Genomic DNA, 22,846 nt, shown 5'->3' on the forward strand with positions numbered 1-22,846 from the left:
TCCATTAATAATTATTCCCCTTCATTTATGTCCATATATTCAGGAATATAATTCACTTCTGTAATAGTATTGGGCTTGAAAGTTTTGTTTGTAATGTATGCTCTTTGTTATTTCACGTCTGTAATGACATTGGGCTTGGAAAGTTTTGTTTGTAATGTACACTATTGCTGCATTGCAGCCCCAACAATGTGCTTGAGTTCAAACAATTGGAACCCATTACTAGGACAGAGATGCTTCTGTTAAAGATGACAGAAACACAGGTGCTTGATAGTCGGTTGTTGGGTCATAATTTCTTAATGTACAGTGTTATAATAGCCACTGACACCCACCATTAGGTTTGTGAAGTGTATATTGAGAAGAATATGATTTTGTCAGTGGTATGGAGATGGACATGACAGTTAAATAATGCAGAACAGCAGTTGGGCCAGTATGATGATGAACCCAGTGGGTGACTCTGTCTGGTCATGATATGCAAGGTGGTCCTGGCTGTGAAATTTTTCTCAAATTTCCTGGTGTCTCCTACTTAACATTGTGCCAGACAGACTGATCATCTGCTGGCTCCCATGCTTAACAACAGAAGACCACAGCAGTGGGGCTCCGCACTACTGCTTTTGACACAGTATGCTAAGGAGACTGATTATTTCACTTATCATTTTGTTACAGGGGATGAGATGTGATTAATTAGACTTTGAAAACAAGAAGACTGTCAGTTGAGTGGAAACATGAAAACAAGAAGACTGTCAGTTGAGTGGAAACACGTCCTCGCCATGGAAAATGGAACTCTACCTGCTCTGATCACTGAAAGTCAAAGTCTGTGCATGGTGTCTTGGGACAGGCAAGGTGCCCATCCCACTGGTTAACTCCTAGATACACAATACAGTGCCTATAATGCCAAAATTGGTTATGACACTACCACTCCAAAAAATGAGACTAGTTGTATGATGAAGTGTGGTGGCTTTTTTTCTAAGAGAGAGGGCAGAGAGGAACATGGTTGCCTGTTTCTCTCTATCCATAACAATATTTACCTCCATGCAGAAGTGGCAGTGCAGTGACTTATTTCAGGCTGTAACTGATGAATAATCCTTTATCTCCCTCACCATTAATTTTTATCTCTTTTTGCACCTAGAGGTTTTTCTTACAAGTGAGAAATTTAGGTTGATAGGTTGTTAATGAGATTGGGAATGGCATCTCATTATGGCAAGTGTCTCAACATGGATGGCAGTAATGGCAAGAAATAATTCAGATGCTGTAGTTTGCAATGAATTGTGATATTTTATTTTATTTTGTATCTCAGTAGATGGGGTCGATAGTTGCTTGCTCTGTATGAGTTTGTCCAATAACTATTTAAGGATATGTGGCACAGTATGTAATGTTGATAATGAGTCACGGAAAAGGGACTGTAAAATAAGAAAAAATTAGATATGCAATGTAGGTGAATGCTTCTATCTGATCAGTGGCACTTAACTCCCCCCCCCCCCTCCCCCCCCTGCCCCCTCCCCAAAGTACACCTGCTTTCTCAGGTCATTTAATTGTGTTGTTATGCATTTCATCACAGAACCTTAACATAATTTTAATAGAGCCATTTCCATCTGTCTTAAAACCTGTAACAACTGCAATAAGCATCTTTCAGTTAAATGACCATGCACAACCATTGGAAGGGCAGTTTAACTATTATGAGCTGCCCCAGGAAATGCAGTAACTGTATGGCAATAACAATTTTGGATGCCTCTATTTGATGATGTGTACATACAAAGATAGCTGTGTAATTGTTTTTGAAGGATATAATTATTTATTCTGTGTTGTTGTCCTAGTTTTGTAACTTATAGCAAATTATTTATGTGATGGACAGTGTATGCAGGTTATAGAGCGACTACAAGCTGTCTCAGTCAGTAAGGAAGAATATTATCTACTCAAGGCACTTGTGCTGGCAAATTCGGATGTGCACATGGATGATGCTGTGTCACTAAAGAGGTTTCGTGATAGCATTTTATCAGCACTGAGTGACTGTGTTGCAGTCATCAGGTAATTATTTTATAGCATGCTAATTTAATAATAGTATTAGACAAAGTCAGCTTAGTTTTTGGTATTTTGCATCACCACAGCTAAATTATAATAGTCAGAGTCTGTAGATAATAGCTAAGACTACTATAAAGGGTGTCCCAAGAGGAATGGACAATATTGAGGGATATGACAGGAATGATCATTTGAAGCAGAAAGCTTCATATGGACATCTACCCTAAGGGTCTCTGAGGGGGAACATAAGTAATGTACAAGGGTCATTTTTAAAGTGAGAATTAAATCGTAATGGAGTAAGAGAAACTTTATTTCTAAATTAAATTGTATCACAAACTACAATATCCACATTTTTCACTTTCAAACATAGTCACCATGAACATTTAAACATTCGTCAAGTTGTGACACCAAATTTTGAGTTTGGGGGAGTTTGAATGATGCCACTCACTGGATTGACATTTATTCTCTGGAGTGTAGTCCATGTTTCAACACCAGTCACAATGTGATGCAAGAACTTGTCACCATCCTTGTGACAGCACTCCAAAAAGGACAAAGAATGTGCCATTTGGTTTGTTTTGTGTTCGTTTTTCAACATTTTTGGCACCCATCTCGCACACATTTTTTTGTAGTGAAGTTTGTCAGTAATGATTTTGAATCTTGTGCAAAGTTCTGATGCAGATATTCAATAGTTAAGTGCCTGTTTTGGCAAACTGCCTCATCCACTTTTGGCGTCAAGTATTCATTCGTGACAGTAGGCCATCCAGATCATTCTTCATCATGAACATTTGTCCGTCCTTTATTAAACAGCATACACTATCTATGCATATTACCAACATTTATTATACCTACACCATAAACTTCAACAAGCTGCTGGTGAATTTCAGCAGGATGAAACTGTTTTGCATTTAAGACTGAATAACTGATTGCACTTCACAATCAGCAGGATTACTGATTGATATTGTGACAAGCAAAACAGTATAACCATACAACCAACATGGCAGAGATGTGAAATGTAATGACTGCATAGTGAGAGACTGACTAAGATTGTGGATGGATTTCACATGACAGGATGATGATGATGATGTTTGGTTTGTGGGACACTCAACTGTGCGGCCATCAGCGCTCATACAAAGTCCCAATTTTTTAACAGTCCAATTTTCTTTTCACACTCCAATCTAGCCACTGTCACAAATAATGAGGATGATGATAAAGTGATGAGGACAACACAAACACCCAGTCCCCGGGCAGAGAAAAGCCCCAACCCGGCCAGGAGTTGAATCCGGGACCCCGTGATCCAGAAGTAGCAACGTTAGCCACCAGACCACAAGCTGCGGACACATGACAGGATGCACGGACATCACACACTATCAGTTCTTACTTAAAAATTACCCTTGTACATTGTTATTTATTTATTTTCTTTATGAGTCAGTACATTGTCAGGTTTAAACATGTACATACACGCAACATGTATTAAATTTTACAATGTGTGTTTAATAAAGTATCAATTGAAAAAATGTATTTTTAATACAGACACCTTTAAGCATTATCATACATGTCACATTACAGGTATTGCACAGTTCACAATAAATGTCTGAATACCCCACTGTAAATGTCTGAATACCCCACTGTCAGCTTTATTGCATTTTTGCACTCTTGGGAGAATATACTGTGTTACTTGTCTGAGTGCCTCTAAATGTTCCCTAATCATGGCAGTGGTGCTGTGATGCGTCCAAGCTGTCCATCTTGTGTATTCATCTTTTGTTTCTTTTCTACACCTTGGACTTCACCCAATGCCATAAACAAATATCTAATGACATAAGTGTTGTAAACTCTCGTTGCCAGTTTTGTAAAAGCCTTGTCACTACTGGTGGTACAGTAGATCGAATTTGTGAGTTTGTGAAATGGCTTCTGGTGCAGTACATCACTAAGACAATTTCTCCCTGCCACTATTACACAGCTATCCCCCAGGATCAGATAACAGGATAGGCGAATGAAGGTTCTACAACACTCCAACAATTAGTAACAAAGTCACACAAATGAGATAAAGAGGTTTACTTGTCTTGATGGCTTGTTGAATAATGAAGTCTGCAACACTGCTTGTAAAATAACACAAAAAATACCCTCAATTGCTAAGTGCAAATAATTGTAGGTAAACTGCACAGTACATAGCAAATGCAATTTATAACAACTGTCTATTTACTTCTAAGAGTTCACTAAACGACATTCCCTGTCTAAGTCAGCCCTGGATGATGATCTATAACTAAGTGCATGAGAGCTGCTCTTCTGTCTTCTGAGTAGGCTTCTGTCCATTGTTCGGATGACACAGCAATAAGGTCAGGCAATCTTGATGGCCAGTTAATTGTATTACAATGATAAATCCATCAATAAGGGTAAGTGAGGTTAGGATATTCTGTCACATATCTGGTAAAGTGTAGAGGGGATCCATCATCCTGAAGTACATTGCATCCCATGTGGCCAAAGAAACATCTTCAATGTGTTCAACAAACAAATTTTCCAAAAAATGCAAGTAATTCTTTCCCATAATTTGCCCTTATAAAATGACTGAACCTTGTAACATGTTACCGATAATGCTGCACCAAACGTTGCTCAAAAAATGAACTTGCAAATTGGTTTCCACTGTAATGTGTGGATTTTTCTGTGTCCATCAATAATTATTATGTGTGATGTTGATTCCGTTCTGTGGAAATGTGGCTTCATCAGTGAGTAGTATTAATCAGAGGATATGATGATTGTCATTTAACCAGTGACAAAATTCAAGTTGTGTGCCATTGTCACCAGTGTGAAGACTGTGGATAAGCAGTACATGAAATGGGAACAAGTTCTCTGCATGTGAGGTAAATGTTCATGGGACATTGATATGAGCAGAAATTCATCATATGCTTGTAGCAGGACTACACTACACCATTTAAACAGTGTGCTGTTGTTTCTGCACAGGTTGTTGAAGTACACACATAGGACAAAAATGGGAATTTTGAAGCATAGCTGCTTTACGCAATGTGCTGAAAACTCTGATAAACATTCTTTGGTCAGGAATTCAATCTCTTGTAAAGTTCCAATAGTATTCTTCAACTGCAATAGGACCACTACCATTGCAGAAGCAGTAAAAATGCACCATATCTGCCATGTACCAGCCATTCACCTTAAGGGATCAGGAACCCCTTGAAGACAGAAGCATCATTGGTTTGCCTATGTGCAAGGTGTTGCCTCCCGATACTGCATGATCACAACAAGGATGACAGATGGTAGGACAAGCACAATTAGAGGCCATCCATGCCAGGAACCTGTTTTCTTCACTGTGTCACTTGTGTGGAACTGGATCAGCACAAATTCCTCCATTCCCCGGCTATATAATGCAGTGCAACCCAACGCGCTGGCAGTTCACTCGACCAGAGCTCTGGGCCAATTCATACACCAGTTCTTAGCAGCCCATCAGTCAGAGATTGGTCAGGAGCCACCGCAGCAGATCCTGTGACTTTTCAGTGATATCCAAAGACGTACCTGTCGATCAGCTATGCCAAACGTATAACCTCTCTCATTAGGGATTATCAGTGACATGGTCTTCACATCCCACTATGTTTATTCTCTGTGTGTTCCAGGCGTATGCTTCTTAGTGTCTTCAAAGTTCTATTATTTTTCAGTGAGAAGGGTTTTTCTTTGTTATTAAATCTCTCTACGGTGTCCATAATAAACCCTTGTTCTAGTTTACAGTATTATGAGAAGGGAAGTTGCTACTCACCATATAGCGGAGATGCTGAGTCACAGGTACAACAAAAAGACTCTCACAATCAAAGCATTCAGCCATTAAGGCCTTCATCAACACTAGACACACACACACACACACACACACACACACACACACACACACAAAAGCACATGCACAAATGCAACTCTCACACACGACTGCAGTCTCAGGCATCTCAGGCAACTGAAACCACACTGCGCGCAGGAGCACCAGTGCATGGTAGGAGTGGCGGCTGGGTGGAGGTAAGGAGGAGGCTGGGGTATGGAGGGGGAGGGATAGTATGGTGGGGATGGCAGACTGTGAAGTGTTGCAGGTTAGATGGATGGCAGGGGAGAGGTGGGGAGGGGGAGGGGGGAGTAGCGGACAAGGAGAGAAATAAAAAGACTGGGTGTGGTTGTTGAATTACTTCAGTGTAGTGCTGGAATGGGGACAGGGAAGGGGCTGGATGGGTGAGGACAGTGACTAACAGAAGTTGAGGCCAGGAGGGTTACAGGAATGTAAGATGTACTGCAAGGTAAGTTCCCACCTGCGCAGTTCAGAAAAGCTTGTGTTGCTGGGAGGATCCATATGCCACAGGCTGTGGAGCAATCATTGAAATGAAGGATATCATGTTTGGTAGCGTGTTTAGCAACAGAGTGGTCCAAGTGTTTCTTGGCCACAGTTTGACGGCGGCCATTCATGTGGACAGACAGCTTGTTGTTTGTCATGCCTACATAGAATGCACCACAGTAGTTGCAGCTTAGCTTGTAGACCACATGACTGGTTTCACAGGTAGCCCAGCCTTTAATGGGATAGGTGATGTTAGTGGCTGGACTGGAGTAGGTGGTGGTGGGAGGACAGGTCTTGCAGCTAGATCTATTAAAGGAGGTCTTGCATCTAGATCTATTAAAGGGGTATGAGCCATGAGGTAAGGGATTGGGAGCAGGGGTTGTGTAAGGATGGACAAGTATATTGTGTAGGTTCAGTGGATGACGGAATACCACTGTGGTAGGGGTGGGAAGGATAGTGGGCAGGACATTTCTCATTTCAGGGCACAACGAGAGGTAATAGAAATCCTGGCAGAGATTGTAATTCAGTTGCTCCAGTCCTGTATGGCACTGAGTTACGAGGGGAATGCTCCTCTGTGGCTGGATGGTGGGACTTTGGAAGGTGGTGAGAGACTGGAAAGATAAGGCATGAGAGATTTGTTTTTATACAAGGTTGGGAGGATAATTACAGTCAGTGAAGGCTTCAGTGAGACCCTCGGTATATTTCGAGATGGATTGCTTGTCACTGCAGATGTGATGACCATGGGTGGCTAGGCTGTATGGAGGGGACTTCTTGGTATCGAATGGGTGGCAGGTGGCGAAGTGGAGACATTGCTGGTAGTTAGCAGGTTTGATATGGATGGAGGTACTGACGTAGCCATCTTTGAGGTGGCGGTCAACATCTAGGAAGCTGGCTTGTTGGGTTGAGTAGGACCAGGTGAAGCAAATGGGAGAGAAGTTGTTGAGGTTCTGGAGGAATGTGGATAGGGTGTCCTCACTTTCGATCCAGAGAGCAAAGATGTCTCAATGAATCTGAACCAGGTGAGGGGTTTAGGATTCTGGGTTTTTAGAAAGGATTCCCTGTAACTAGTTAACACCCAGGACTGGAGCAACTGAATTACATTTTCCACCAGGGTTTCGATTACCTCTCATCATACCCAGAAATGAGAAATGTCCTGCCCCCTATCCTTCCCATCCCTCCCACAGTGGTAGTCCGCCATCCACCAAACCTACACAATGTACTCGTCCATCATTACACAACCCCTGCTCCCAATCGCTTACCTCATGGCTCATACCCCTATAATAGGCCTAGATGCAAGATCTGTCCCACACATTCTCCCACCGCCACCTACTCCAGTCCAGTCAGTAACATCACCTATCCCATCAAAGGCAGGGCTACCTGTGAAACCAGTCACATGATCTACAAGCTAAGCTGCAATCACTGCGCTGTGTTCTATATAGGTATGACAACCAACAAGCTGTCTGCCTCAACCTTTGTTAGTCACTGTCCTCACCCATCCAGCCCCTTTCCTGTTCCCATTCCAGCACTACACAGCAGTCATTCCACCACCACACCATCTTTTTATATCTGTCTTTCTCCACTACTCCCCCCCCCCCCCCCCCCTCCCCTTCATCTCCTCTGCCTTCTGTCTGCCTGCAGCACTTCACTGTTCCCCAGCCTCACCATACTATCCCTCCCCTCCTAGCCCTCCACCATGGACAACTGAGTGTTCAACGGGTTACTATAATGGCAGAAAGACATTCTGAGGTTGAAAGCAGTAATGTAGGTAGGGCGACAATAAAATGTCGACGATGTTGTGTGGTGAGATACATACATGCAGGCCATTAGCCCAAAAACAAATGTGCATTAAATGTTTTCTTTCTCAGAAACCTTTCAGAATAGGGCATATGTCCATAGAAGATTTTTGCTTCAAATGATTGTTCCTGGTGTGCTCCTGAATACTGAACATTCCTCCTGGGATGCCCTTTATGCAACTCATTAAATAAGAATATTGTAATTATAAAGTAATTACAAAATAAAATGTTGGTGTCTCTTTTGATTTTAAAAGATAATATTAGGTAGAACATATGATAGTCAATATTAAATTTTGTAAATTGGGTAAGGCTGTGTGTTACAGATATGTATTTAACATACTATAGTTTATTCAGGAATTTAGATATTATGTACACTCTGGCAAAGAGAGTTCAAGAGGCAAATGGGAGCACTTTATTTCACTTTAACTTAATTGACATTTGATGTGGATATAAGTGATCAACAGTCAGAGTTTTGTCAAATGTTACTTAACAGTAATCCTAAAATTTCTGTCAGACTGCTTTCTTTTCATTTTATTGTGACAGACATATTACCTGTGCATGAGTGTGTATGTATGTATGTATGTGTGTGTGTGTGTGTGTGTGTGTGTGTGTGCGTGTGCGTGTGTGTGTGCATATGCGCATGTGTGTGTGTGTGTGTGTGTGTGTGTGTGTGTGTGTGTGTGTGAGTGTGTTATGCATACCCATATTCCTTTATTTATTGGATTTGAGATTAATGTTTGAGTCATGACTCTTTCAATTTGTGTTTGCATTCCTCATTTTGTAGATGAACTATCGTTCTTAAAATGGTTCTTAAAAGATAAAACTGTTAGCATTTGCACAAACTGTCTGATGCTTTCCCTAACAAACTTAGTCTGTGCGGTTAGTGACAATACTTGAAGATATGTGTTACTATACAAAAATTTCTTGACTGCCTTCATTATCAGAGTAATAGTTGTATGTTACACCTATCAGACAATAGTACTGCAAAGTGCTGCTTGAACCACTTGTTGTTCCCCAAATAGTGAGTATGGAGGTTAATGCTCCATTTAAAGGTTTCCAGGTAGCAGAAAATCCCAACTTCAGTCTCAATATATGTTTTTAGAGTGGAGTAGCGCTATGTGGAAGCAGTGAAGGTATTACCAACCAATCTTCAACTATTGCACCTTTATCACTGCTTTTAGAAACTGTCCAGTATGTAGATCAGTAAAACATTATTGTTTTTAGGTGATGTTTGCATGATGGAGCATTGCAATGTCTATGGTACATTACTTGTGTGCTTTCTCGATCACTGTGTAAATGTGTATAGGAATGTATCAAAAGGAAAATTTACTTCAGAAAACTACAGTATTAAATTGCTAGACATGCCTGTGCAGTACTTACCAGCAGAAGATGAAATGCTTAGTACTTCTGTTAGAAGAGAATTGAATGGGTGTAACAAATGGTGTGTGTGTATGTGTTTGTTTTTGTGTGTATCTTTTTTACTCCTATATTATTTACATTTTGCCAGAACTTTCTTTTATTTTGGCATTTTCACTCCTATTATCCTTCCTTATTAACATCTTGTGATCACTGTCATGTTTTGTTTTATTCTTTCTGTGTAAACATTATCACCACTGCTGCTCTTTATTGTAAAGGTAGATATGCAGTGATAGTTTTTCACTCTCAGAGAGCTTTTGCAAGTAAATGTGTCATGTAAATAATCCTGAGAGTCAGCTCACTGGCAGTGTCCAGTAGTGGGGCGAGACCTCAGATAATCATGCTCCATGAGATTAGACGTCTCGTGTAGACGGCAACCTCCATCCCTTGAGAGCTGCGCATCATAGCTCTCAGACAAGTAAAACTGTACCGGCAATTTCAAGAGAGCAGAGAGTACTTGAAGAGTGCTGAATGGCCTTGTTGTGTCCCAGATCTGTGCCCTATTTCACAGTTTGTACACTGACACAGCTTGGTAATACATTTTGCCGTACTCATGCATGCATTAAATGAAAGTATCCCTGAAACTGTGTGTTTTGAGCCGTAATATGTGTCCATGGCACATTTCTGAGTGAAGAAATCACTTGTTTTACCTCATAAATGAACAACATGAGCAGTCAGCCTATTTTGAAAGTTCTAGAGTTAAACCATGCTATGCAGCAAATATCATATAATAACATCATAGAAATATTATAAGAATCAGCTAACAAAAATTAAAAAAAAAGAGTTATTGAAGATACTCAATTTGGAGTTAATGGCTTTTGAATATCTGTGGGTATCAAGATGAAATTGGCCTAACATTATCTCATTGTAATTGTTACCTTACTGAATATTAAAGAGAATAAATGTAACCCATGCTGGAAATATTAGTTTAACAAGCAACCTGTCTTTAACACTAATGGAATTATTCTCAATAGCATCTAGATTGGTAGTTTTGGGTCCGATTATAAAGAGTATTTCTTTTGTCACCAATGCTGCTATTCTTGTGAAATTTTGATATTTTTGTAGGTTTTTCTATCATGAGCTGCACAATGAGATTCTTGTGCACTCCTAATTCATCCCACCGCCTAATCTGCTCTCTTATTCGAAACTAACATGGTTGTTTACGTTTTTTCTATGACACTTGAAATATCAAAAGTGCAGCCGCAGCCTGATGCCCTTCCATCACGACCTCTTCCTTCATGCACAGAACTACGAGAGATAAATCTCATTTGGAGTGATCTCTCAGCCCTCATTGACATTTTCACCCTGTTGTGCATATACGCTTTTGATGTCCTCTCTAGAAAGACTCTCAGACACTTACAGAAAGTACTCACAAGGAAGTTTTAGAAGGTAACTATTAGTGAAAGTTCATCACAATCCTGCAAGTACTTCCTGAGAGAACCAAACTGTCAGATAGTAAAAAACTTTCATTTGTATTCCCTTTCTAATACACAGTATAATATCCTATGTGTTGTCTTTTATCTGGCATGCATGTTTTGATATGTTGTTGTACAGACCAGAAATATTCTAAAGCTTATTCCATTCCATAATGGGCTGGTTGGTACAGCCACAGGTATAAAAATAACTTTGCAAGGGAGCCTTTTTCTTCATATAATGACAGAAATATTCTCTTTTAATACAGGCCAGGATCACCATTACATCACACACAACACCTGTTACTGCTACTGCCTGCCTTGCGTCAAGCAGATCACGTCGTTAGACGCTTCTGGAGCATGGTGAACCGTGAGGGAAAGGTACCCATGAATAAACTCTTTGTTGAGATGCTGGAAGCATGTTTTCGATGAAGGAGTCCACACAGAGCTGCCTAGTAAATGGTGTGACGAACCCAATCTGTATCTCGTGCCTTTGTCAGTCATTGTCTGCACATTATTCAGATTATCGAAAGTAAAATGCAGCTTCCTAAAATTGTATCTGCATTGTTCATAGAATTTTCATGACATGCAGTTTTACTGTTGACATTTGGTTAAACAAATGAAACATTTGGAAGATGCTCATGTACATGTGGGATTTATTACTCGAATTGTTGTAATTACTTTACATTTTTGTGCAGTTACAGTTTTTAACAACCTTTTTCCATCCCCAGTTACAAAAATACTGCCAGAAATTCTTTGATCCTTTCAAAATAACTTGTTATTCTCCAGCTAAAGTCTTGTTTTAAAATGTAGTAATTACGTATCATAATGTGTAGCATTAATAGTTTTGTCACAGTACTGCAAAAATATATATTACAGACAACCGTGGCTGCTACTTACATAGGAAAATTGAAAATCTCATAACATGTAATACAAAGTGTTGTTACTATTGGAGTTACACATATCCTCAGAATTAGATGTTATTGATTTGTTACACTGTAGTGTAAGACCAACTATAGGTTTATTTTTTGATAATGTTGGGAATGGCTGATGAGCAAAAGTTAACCGCACCATTATGAAGCTCCTCTTTGTCCATTGTGTTTCATCTCTTGTTTCAGAATTTTTTAGTACTCTACCTTGTACCATATATGTGTGTAAGTGGTTTGCTCTAGGTATGTGTGCTAGATGTACAGAACTGAATATTTAAGAGACAGGCCTAATGGGGCAGCATAATAGAGTGAACCACATCTTGAAGAAATCAAGAGCAGCAAATTGCAGTGTTTAACAAAGGAAAAACAGAGAAGAAATGGTACTGTTAAAAGACAGTGAATTATGAGTGATATTTATAGCATACAAACTGAATTGGGGGCTTGTCTGAGTGTTGTGATGTAACATTTCTTGTCTGTCCTTTGTTCTGCATTTTTCCTTATTCATTGCATGGTTCTGTGTTGCAGGTTAAACACATTGTAATCTTGTGCTCAAATGTTTATCCGAAGTGAAAAATCAAATGTAAAGATTGATTCAGCTTTATCATTTGGGAGTACTTCTTGTGAAGTTGCAGTGTTCCTTTTGTTCCTTTTAATAACTTACTACAAAATGAGTTCATGTTTTGCAGCAGAGTATTTCAGATGAAAACATTCAACAAGCTTAATTTGTTGTAGCATCTTTGAAGTAGCTCAACATTTTTCAAACTTAAGTCTGTGGAGTCATTCTCATAAAGTTGCTCTTAGTAGAAAGTTCAGCAAACTGTTTGTTTGGTGTACATCTATTAGCTTTAAGATTTTGTAATTCAATGTAAATGTAAATATTCATCATCATTAGTTAGGTCCATAGTTTGTTCCAAAATATCTATTGCTGCCTTCATGACATCTCAGGTATGGTATAAAATGTTTCAAATCCTCTTCAATATGAAAAAGAATTCATAGTTCTGAAATGTAGGAGAACGAATATTAATGGTGGCAGTTTGTAAAAGATCAGCCTGTAGTATGATTTACCATGATGATGTGTATTGTTGGCTATAATCTGACATTTTGTGCAGAATGATTGTGATGTGTTTTTTACAACAAACACTGCAGCCAGTATGAAATGGGTTCTGATGTAAAACAAGAATATGCTGAACAGTTGACAGTATGAGTTTGTACACAACAAATAAAAAATATATATATTAGATATGGGGAGGCAAACATATGAGAAAGTTGCAAAAGCAGTTACTTCTCCACCATAGCCAGAATTTCCTGCAAGAAAGAAAATTTGAAGCTAGGGATACATCTGTCCCTACCCGATTTGTTGGATGACTTTTAAGTTCTCATATTGTCAACATAGTTGTGGAAACAAAAAGATGTATTCTCCCATGATAATATTAATGCACTTTTCAGGCTGTTACATAATACATAATATATGGTTTGAAAACAGATAATACTCTGTGTAAATGCGACAACTGGCTGTGATGTTAATTCTTTTGAATCCGCAGAAATTGACTAAAAAATAGTTTGTTTTATTGTCAGAGCGAAAACAAAATTTATATTTGTTGATTAGTAGTTAGCTCTTATGGCAGGTCTGTGCACACATAATTATATGGATCAATTCACAGTGGTACATCAGTTCAGATGAAGTTGTTTATATCAATCTTTGTTTTATGATGCCAAGGTCTTTTGTAATTAGGAAACAATGTTTCACTTCACATCACCCTTAAAGTAAACATGCAGATCGAGGATCTGTTAATGCCAAGACAATAAAAACTGTGTCTTTGCTTGCACACAAAACATATTGTTCAAAATGTAAATAGTGATTGTGCAAAAGAAACGAAAGAAAATATTTATTAATGTTGTTGTGCCAGGCAAACTTTAATTTTTTTTTAAGACTTAACCATCGTTATATCTTACTTTCTGTACTTCTAAAGCCATTTTCACCAGGACTGTAATCAAAGGAAAATATTGAATGTCTGCTACTCTGATTTTATATTATTTTGTTATCACCTACCCTTAGAATAGCATGATTTTTGTTCCAGAGTGATACGTATTTTTAAAATGCTTGAGTGTCTTATAGTTGCTGATTGGTGAGCCACCACAGTCTGATAAGCCTTGTTCAGTCATTAGAACTAAGTGCAATGTAAAGCAAGTGTTGAAGTATGCAACATGGTCTACATAATTCACATTTTCTGATTTGGAAATCTCTGTCTCTTTTTGTACTACTTCTGGTACTCCATGTTTTGGAGTATGTGATTAATATTTAGATTTTCATGAGTGACAATTCCTCTACTATAATGCACTGCTTAGGGAGAGAACATGATTATAAACATCTGTTTACAGTTTTCAAATTTACAAAAATTTCATATGTGAAGCTAATTTATCACTGTATTCTGCCAAAGAGATGTCTTAGTGGGTACATGGTGTGTGAAGAATTCCATTTCTGCTGAAAAAGTAGCCTCTTCCTCTGTCTTAACCATGCTGTGGAACTTGTATACAGTTTAAATGGAAATATTCTTAGTTGGACTTAATGTCACAAAGTACAGTTCATGAAGAAATTTGATCACTGTCATAGTATCATCAGACTATCAGAAGCATTGTATTTTTTGAAGTATGGTGTATATTTGTTGATCACCTTATCAAAATCATGTTTATTGTAGTAGAAATAGTGTGTTTCTCTTTTGTTGCTTCTAACCTCTGTAGCTGATAATGCATGGTGACAATTGACACATTTATTCAACCTTCTTGACATAGCTGCAAAATGGAACTGCTTGTACCTGCAGAATACACTGGGTAATTTATACCCATTTCCCTATAACAGTGATAAGTAGTTGTGTTTCATCATACTACAGATTCACAAGTGTGCATCAGGATCTAACATCAGAATGAAACTCCCCACATTTTGAAGAGAGAAATTTTCTTGGGAAAGAGACTGAGTTAATTATTTTACCTAAAACCCTGTGAACTACAGCTGTTTGTATAGTTATATTTGTATACTATTGTACAGAGCAATACTTTTTTTGGAGTAAAACTGACTCAACATGTGCAAAAAATTTTCACAAAATGTGCATCATTTTCATGTTTCAAACCACTTATTACAAACCAAAATGGAGTGGATATAAGGATTCTGGAATCTTATGAAGCAATAAATTTGTGTATGAACATGTGCATAAAAATGAGAAAAGATTCTCTTGCTTTCTCACTCGTCTGTAATATCCTTGTCACTGAAGTGATATTGACTGCAATTTTCGTTAATGATGATATCCATTGCTTATTCATAGTTTTGCGTATTATTATTTCTGAAGTACAGACCATTCACTGACACTCTCAGCTACATAGTAATCACTGTACCATACTGCATATCACATTCCATCAAACTATGCTATTCATGGCCAGTATTTGTGTATTTGGTGATTTTTGTTTTGTAAGTGGTAGGCTTAGGTCGAAGGCATATCTCTCTGCCAAATGTTTCATCTTCAGTGCTGGAGATGTCATCTGAGGCTGGCTGAGCTTGTATGAGATTGTAACTGCTTTCATCTGAGCTGTTATTGCATCTGATGATGTCTTGCAGCATTGGAATATGATATGTTAGGCTGAGAAATACACTTTGGACTATGGCCCAATGTCTGTAAAACAAAAATCACCAAACCGTAAGGCACTGTTATCATGTAATTCTAAAAACAGAAATTCACATTTAGTTAATATATCAGAAATAATGTATGTATATCAGATGAACACTGCACAAAATGTGTCATTAACTTTCAGGTGTATCATTATTATCAGACTGTGGTAACTATATTCATAAGAGATAAATTTTTTGGTATTTTTATCATTCTACTTTGTATATTTGATTATATGAGAACGAAGTCTCTTACTCAACAGATTATGTGTTATGTCAATTATATGTGACAAAATCAAAGTTGCATGTCAGGCCAGAATTATAACTCAGATTCCTGCCTTTTTTAGGCAGTATGTTATTAATTGTACCAAAAAAGAAAGATACTTTGACCAGTTGAGTCTTTGTATTGGTGTTAGAGGTGATGGATGGTGTAATTGACTGGACACTGCCTGACAAAGGCAATGATCTGATTTTGAAGTTTTAACTTGTCATATATAGTCATCACCATTTATGTTTGCACAAAGAATATTTTAATGGTATAATAATTATTTAACCTCCTGTATCCAAATCGTAATGACATATAAGATCTGGCAAAAAGTTTCATGTGAGATATTTAATACAGGGTATTCAAAATTTTCATGAAGTGTCCCATAATACTTATATTCTAAATCATTATGGAAAAAGTATTCTTTTTGAAATTACGGCATTAATTAATGTTATAGTGAAAGGAGTATCAATTTGTTGTAAAAGTTCAGAGAACTTGTACTTAATAACACTCATGGACACATCTTGATTTAGCTGTGTGTCTTCTGCCCATTGTTTACAGGCATCTGTTGCATTTAGCTTCTGTTGCTACAATTATTATTGTTAGTTTTGGCTTACGTTGACATATAAAAATTTCTCTTGAAACTGACATGCATTATGGTATAGTTTTCCTGGACTAAATGATCAACCTGTAAAGACATTGGTTTTAATTGGAATCTGAGATTAAAATTATCTTGATATTTTGTTTGTTTGAATGATGCTTTTTAGAGCTATAGTTTATGTAACAGACATTCAGTATCTTCATAGCAAAACTAGAAGTAGTTTCGACTTCTGTATAAAAATGTCTTGAAATCTATAGATTAGCAAAACTTCATAAACACTTTTAGTTTTCTGATTGAACATAATATGTAATTATTAAAGTATTTCCTGAAAACCATGTTATTTTGTAGTTACATCTGTGCCTATGCTCTGAAATTCAGTGGTCTTATAATTTTGATATGCCCATGCCATATTTTTCAAGAACTGTATAACTTTAGAAATGAGATAGCAGAATTATGTGCTTCATATGTGATGAAATTATAATGTCAGTAGTTCTGATCCTATCCATATCTTTTTTCTTACCATTTGCTATGTAGAAAACAATATTTTAATTATTCAGTATTTAAGAAAGAAAGGGCTCACTTTTTTATGAAGGAAAAAATCAGAAACTGGAAAACTGAAGCAGAGGATGTGCTGCATAGCATTAAAACTTAGTACGCAATCACTGAAAGATGCTCCAGTTTAAACAGGCTTAATTATTTCTGGTAAAAAAATTTAGTGCAAGCAGATCTGTACCAATAGACAATTCTTCTTCTTTTAAATTGTTTAATTTTGGATGATTACTTGTTAGTAAGACAAAAGTAAACCTAGGACAGCTAAGAAGAAAGCACTGTGTATGAAGAGAAGTAGGTTATAAAAAGTAATGCTGTTCTCAGCCTTAATCATTTTGAAGATTTTGAAATTCAGAGCTGCTTCTTTAGCGCGTAGCAATAGAAACTAAGAAAACAAAACAACAACAAAAGGCATGCATAATACTTGGTGAGGGAAAGCATAATAAATGCAGCATGAGATACATTACCAGAACATTTATTTTTATTTCTGTACCGTTATGTTCTGTCTATGATTTCAGTAGTAGTCATTTAATCAGTCTCCCTTTATCACTTCAAATGTGATTCATAATTAACACATTTCATAAAGTATGTGACAGTGCTGCACAGTGCACGTACTTCTGATGTGATTTCCCTTCCAAATTGTTGTATTAACACATTTGTTGTTCATCCCTTACTTTTTCTTTGAAGTTTTTTGTCCTCTATAATATTTGTCTGCAATGTTTTAAATCTGCATACTCTTGTACAGTGCCATTCTGTTTCAGCCTTAATGTAACTTGCTGGTGCTGTCATTTATCAGTGCTGCTCCTTTTTTCTCTATGTTTTTCCGTATCTTTATTTGTGCTCTACCTCACATATTCTTTGAACGTTGGCCATCTTCACTGCTTCTGCCGAGCCTAGAAATAACAGCCTCTGTAGGTTCAAAATGTGGTTCACTCTTAATCCTTTGTTAACATTACATTTGCCACATATTTGAATGCCTATCTGTCGAAATGTGAAAGATTCTAAGGAGTGTTGTAGTTAAAAAATGTTTTGTGAATGATCCTGTGTATGTATTTGTCTTTTTATTTCTGCAGCAAATATTTATAGATCAGTATTTTGAAAACTGGTGTTTTGAAGATGAAGAAGAAAGTTCACAATTAGCATGATTTGTTGTAATTACAGATGATCTCACACAAGGAGAAATCATCATATAAATATTGGCAGTCTGTTTCTAATCAATTTTGTTCTTTTGGCTGAAGCTACAATGCAGATTTGAAAATTTATACATGCCTTTCATTTTCAAGGACACAGATTGGAAAGTGTTTACCTCATGGAATTGGGTGTACTGCTGGTGGTCAGCATCTTTCCAACACAATGTTTCGATGTCATGACTCAGTATCTTCACCAGATGTTTCCCGTCACAGGAAACAGCTGATGAAGACACCGAGTTACGACATTGAAATATTGTGTTGGGAAGACAGAAAACAGAAGACAAAAGTACACCCAATTCCACAAGATGATATGAATCACCGGGAAAGAAATTATTGATGTCCACTTTGTACATGCTTTTATGTTTGTACCTGTTATTTCTGATGACTGGTTAAATATGTAAATATGTATGTACATTCCTGAACAGCTTTGAAATCTAGGTTTTTACATGATTGTGATCCAGTTGATTCGTTTCTGCACCTTCTTAACTGAGATTTGAATTCTGATGATTCTGAAAGAAAAAAAAAATACAAGACTGAATGTAACAACATTACCCAAAATCCCATTCTATGCAAACTCTGCTAGGCAGAAATGTTTTACAAAATCCTTTACTCTTGACTACTAATTTCCCATGGCTCACGTTATCTAGAAATACTTGTCTTCCATTTTCTCGTTTTGCTACTTCAGTCCAATGTTGCACAATACCTAACACCCTATTTGCTGCATTAGTTTCTCGTCTTCTTTGCTATTTTATATTTTGTGCTAGTCATGTTCATATTTCATTAGATTGGCAGTAAGCCTCAATTTCAGCATGGTGCACCATGTGTTTCTTGTCCCTTTCTTAGTTTAATGTTTCCATATAGAATAATGCTTTTTCATTGCTCAGTAGTCACTAATGTAATTCCTTCTTCTTCAGACCTGCTTGAATTGAAAATCTGACGTTCATCATTGTGGAAACACAATCAAGGAAACACTGGAATTTATATATTGAAGTATTTTTATTCTGTGTAGGAGTATAAGTAATTTAAAAAATGTGATTTCAGAAACATGGTGAGGAACTTATTTTTCATGGTGTAGTTTTCCATCAAAATTAGTTTTCCCCTCTTATTTAAAGTACTGAAAGGTTCTCTGCATCTTCTTTTAATTCTTCTTGCTGTTAACACACATAGCAAAATGTGTTTATGGAGATATTATTTAACTTAAATTGCCATTTGAAAAGTATTTTTATTAAGAGTGAAAAGAACAATATCATTTAATAGGCAGTCCAAGAGACATACACAATTGTGTACAGTAAATCCAAGGTTACATTTTTCATACTACGTGCTTTCTCTACCTGAACCATCCCATTCCATGCCTTTTTCTCATCAAAGCAGCCCCAGCATGTGACATTCTTGATTTGAAATTAAACCAAATTGATTCCAGGATTTGTCTGGTCACAAAAATCATTGATCTTTTTATTTACAACTTGGTGAATTGGAGGAGTCTGTTGAACTATCTAGTTCTGAAAATTGAGGCTAATTTTATGTATCACTTACTGAGGTAGCAAATAGAATGAACTGTATTGTAATTATGTGTATGAAAATAATTCAGCTACCATTTGAATTGCAGAGTATTGGTGTGGATGTAGATGGAAACCATGTCCTAATAACATTTGTTATTGTGTTGCAATTTGGTGTTGGATATAGTGGATTATCTCACTCTGTGAACAAGGAAATGTAACTGGTGTTTGAAGAAATATTGCATTCAGTTTTTAGTAATGTTATCTGAACTCTTTCAGTGCTTTAATATTGGGAGTGAACTACCTGCCGCCTGAAACCCAATATGTGAAATAGGTATATTCTGTGAGGTCCACTAATTTTGCACTTGCCTGTTCTGGTGGTGCAGAAGTACAAACCCTTAATTCTCTTTCTGTTTCTCTATGTTCATTTCATAATTACTACAGTTTTTCTCCCTGGTCTTCTTTATTTTCTACTTTTGCATCACTGTGTGTAATAAAAAAGAAATTTCCTGAAAACAGTTCATAAGTAAAAGTTTAAAACTGATTGATACACTCAGAGAAGACTTACTAAAGAAGGAACGAAAAATAATTTGTAACAGACTTGTCTCACAAACTGAGTGCGCGACAGTTGAGTTGCAAACGCTCATGCATTACCCATAAAAACTCTTGATGTAGATATTTCAATGCTCCATTACATTTCTTTCTTTTATTTCAAATCATTAATCTCTTTCTTAAATAGATGTGTGGAAATGACTTCAGCTTCTGGTGCTGTAATATTTTACAACTAGATAATTGTGTGTCAGAAATCTGATATTTCTTCACAGGAGGCTTATGACAAGTTCTTTCTCTTTCTGATTTGAATTCTTGGCTGACAATCCCTCCAGTCTCAGATAAATTCTTCAACTCACTCTAAGATAATGAACAGAGGTTCTAACATTAATCACTTCCTTCAACTTCACAAAGAGTTGCAATTTACTATGAGATCTATGTCAGCTTCAGTTTCATTCCATGAAATTTCACAACAGTTACGAGAAAAACCAAGCCATGAACTAATTGTTGTAAATTATTACAAGACTATGTGTTCCACTCATTACTCAACAACTGTTGAGAGTTCATGGAATGTGTGTGATTTTTGACATCATGGTGGTGAGAGAACTGCTGTTCTAAACAAAATTACACATAATTGGCAGTGAAAGGGTTCATAATATGATATTACTACACTAATGTCATGAGAATATGATTTAAATAGTGCATTTATAGAGATAAAATCCTGGCCCATATAATTTTGTGTGTACTGCTACCAATTGAACATTTTTGAAGAAATTTAAGTACTGTGAAAATAAGGTCAGACAACAGAATCTCTGCGCTGATGCTATAACAAAGAAGCAATGTAATGAAGTGATTTGATGTGAGTTAACAAACTAACTGAACAAACACTTTTACATACAGTTATGCTGAGTTACCTTCTGCAATTTTGGTGAACTGCTGTAAAGTGCTAAACTGAGATGGGGAATCAGTAAACAGAGCATACCTTGTGTATTATTTTGTGAATGGGGAAAAATAAAAGAAGGATTTGTTGATAACAGATATTAAAAGATCTTCATTAAGAGTTGTGTTATTGGGTTTATACTTGGAATGTGTGTTAGGTTGTCTGCAGATTTAATTTTTGTAAGAATTATTTATATGCAGAAAATGAATTTTTGGTACATAGACAGCAGTTTTTTCATATATTTTGTAAAATTCCCATTTTATTAATTAACACTAAATTAATTTGAGTGGTGTTTCTAAGGTAGATACAGGACCCATTAATTTAAATTTTTATTCCTAAAAATTTGTTTGATATTAATTTGATATCTAAAAGCTTTATATTTTAAAAGAATTTTCAGTACAATATTAGTGACTGTAATTCATTCTGAAATCTGTTGTTACGTCTAAAAAAATTTTACACACACTTGTCAGTAATGTATTATAGGACATTACTATTTTTAACCATCAATAATTATTTTAAGGGATTGGATAACAAGCTTTGTGGTAATGTTTCACTTGTGAAGCATTCATTGCAGCTTTCCAGTTATCATACAGCGCATAATATATATGTACATATATAGATAAATATTATATTTCAAAATACAGAGGTTTTATCATGTATTGTTCTACTACATGTTGTAGATGATTTATACTTTTATTTGTTTCTAAACATAAATATAAAGGTAATTTAACTGATGCCTGTAAGATTTTCCAGTAACTGTAAAACAAATTGTGATAGTTTAAATTGCATTGTTTCATTTTTGTGTTGTACGATATGTATGCGTACATGATTGTTAGATATTGAATAACTTGTGATACCTGCTTAAAATATGGAAACTGTTATATCTGAAAAACATTTTTGTTTAAATTTCATTGAAATGTTATATAATATTAACCAGTGTTTTAAAGAGATTTATATACTTTTATGACTTGAAAGACTGATTCGAGGCAAATACTTTATTCATACAAGCTTAGAAGTTAGCCAAGAGGGCAGCTCTGTTTTTTCTATGTAGTTTTGTTTGGTGTTAAGACTGTTATGTTGTAAATATTTGTACATTACTCATGATAACTCTTGATGTAAATATTTCAGTGCTCCAGTACATTTCTCTCTTTTACTTCAAAGCATTAATCTCTTCCTTAAACAGATATGTAGGAGTGATATCAACTGCTGCTGCTGTAATATTTTGCAACCATATAATTTTGCAACTATTTTTGTAGCCGAAGGATAACAGCATATTTCTGATTTATTGTTACAAAACAGCACAAAATCTATGTTTTTATACCTCTCAAAGTACATCTGCCAGCCACTCAAGTCTACTAATGTACTCAAACCAATTTAATAGTATTGTGTGTCTTATGCTATGATATGTTCATTTTATGAAAACAAACTACCTTGTTTTTAAAAGTTTGCAGAAGAGGACACAGGGAATCTTGCTGTTTAGTACTAACATTTTCCAGACATATGTGGTGAATTTGATAAATAATGTTAAACTGGAGCTGATGTGTGCACTGTTTAGCTCTGTAAAGGAAATATTAATGTGAATCTTCCATATTCAGTTCTGCATCTGCACAAGAAAGAAATCTAATCACTATTATTACCTGAAACAGAGATGATAAAAGCTTTCTTTTATCATTTGTTAATGCTTTCAAAATCTGCAAAAGTGTCACAAAAAGTACTTTTAAATAGT

The 22,846-nt window shown here is 36.5% G+C and overlaps 1 protein-coding gene across 4 annotated transcripts in view; it reads left to right on the forward strand.

Moving 5' to 3' along the window:
* Positions 1–17,417, forward strand: part of LOC124788942 (steroid hormone receptor ERR1-like) — a 366,179-nt gene extending 348,762 nt beyond the window's left edge. For all 4 annotated transcript variants that reach the window (XM_047256232.1, XM_047256238.1, XM_047256251.1 and 1 more), the window contains 2 exons: positions 1,850–2,022; positions 11,216–17,417. In XM_047256232.1, coding sequence (XP_047112188.1) covers positions 1,850–2,022; positions 11,216–11,378 — 336 coding nt within the window. In that variant the 3' untranslated portion in view covers positions 11,379–17,417. The remainder of the gene's footprint in view (positions 1–1,849; positions 2,023–11,215) is intronic.
* The last annotated feature ends 5,429 nt before the right edge of the window (positions 17,418–22,846 follow it).

This window comes from Schistocerca piceifrons, chromosome 1, assembly GCF_021461385.2.
Source record: "Schistocerca piceifrons isolate TAMUIC-IGC-003096 chromosome 1, iqSchPice1.1, whole genome shotgun sequence".
NCBI classification, from domain to species: domain Eukaryota; kingdom Metazoa; phylum Arthropoda; class Insecta; order Orthoptera; family Acrididae; genus Schistocerca; species Schistocerca piceifrons.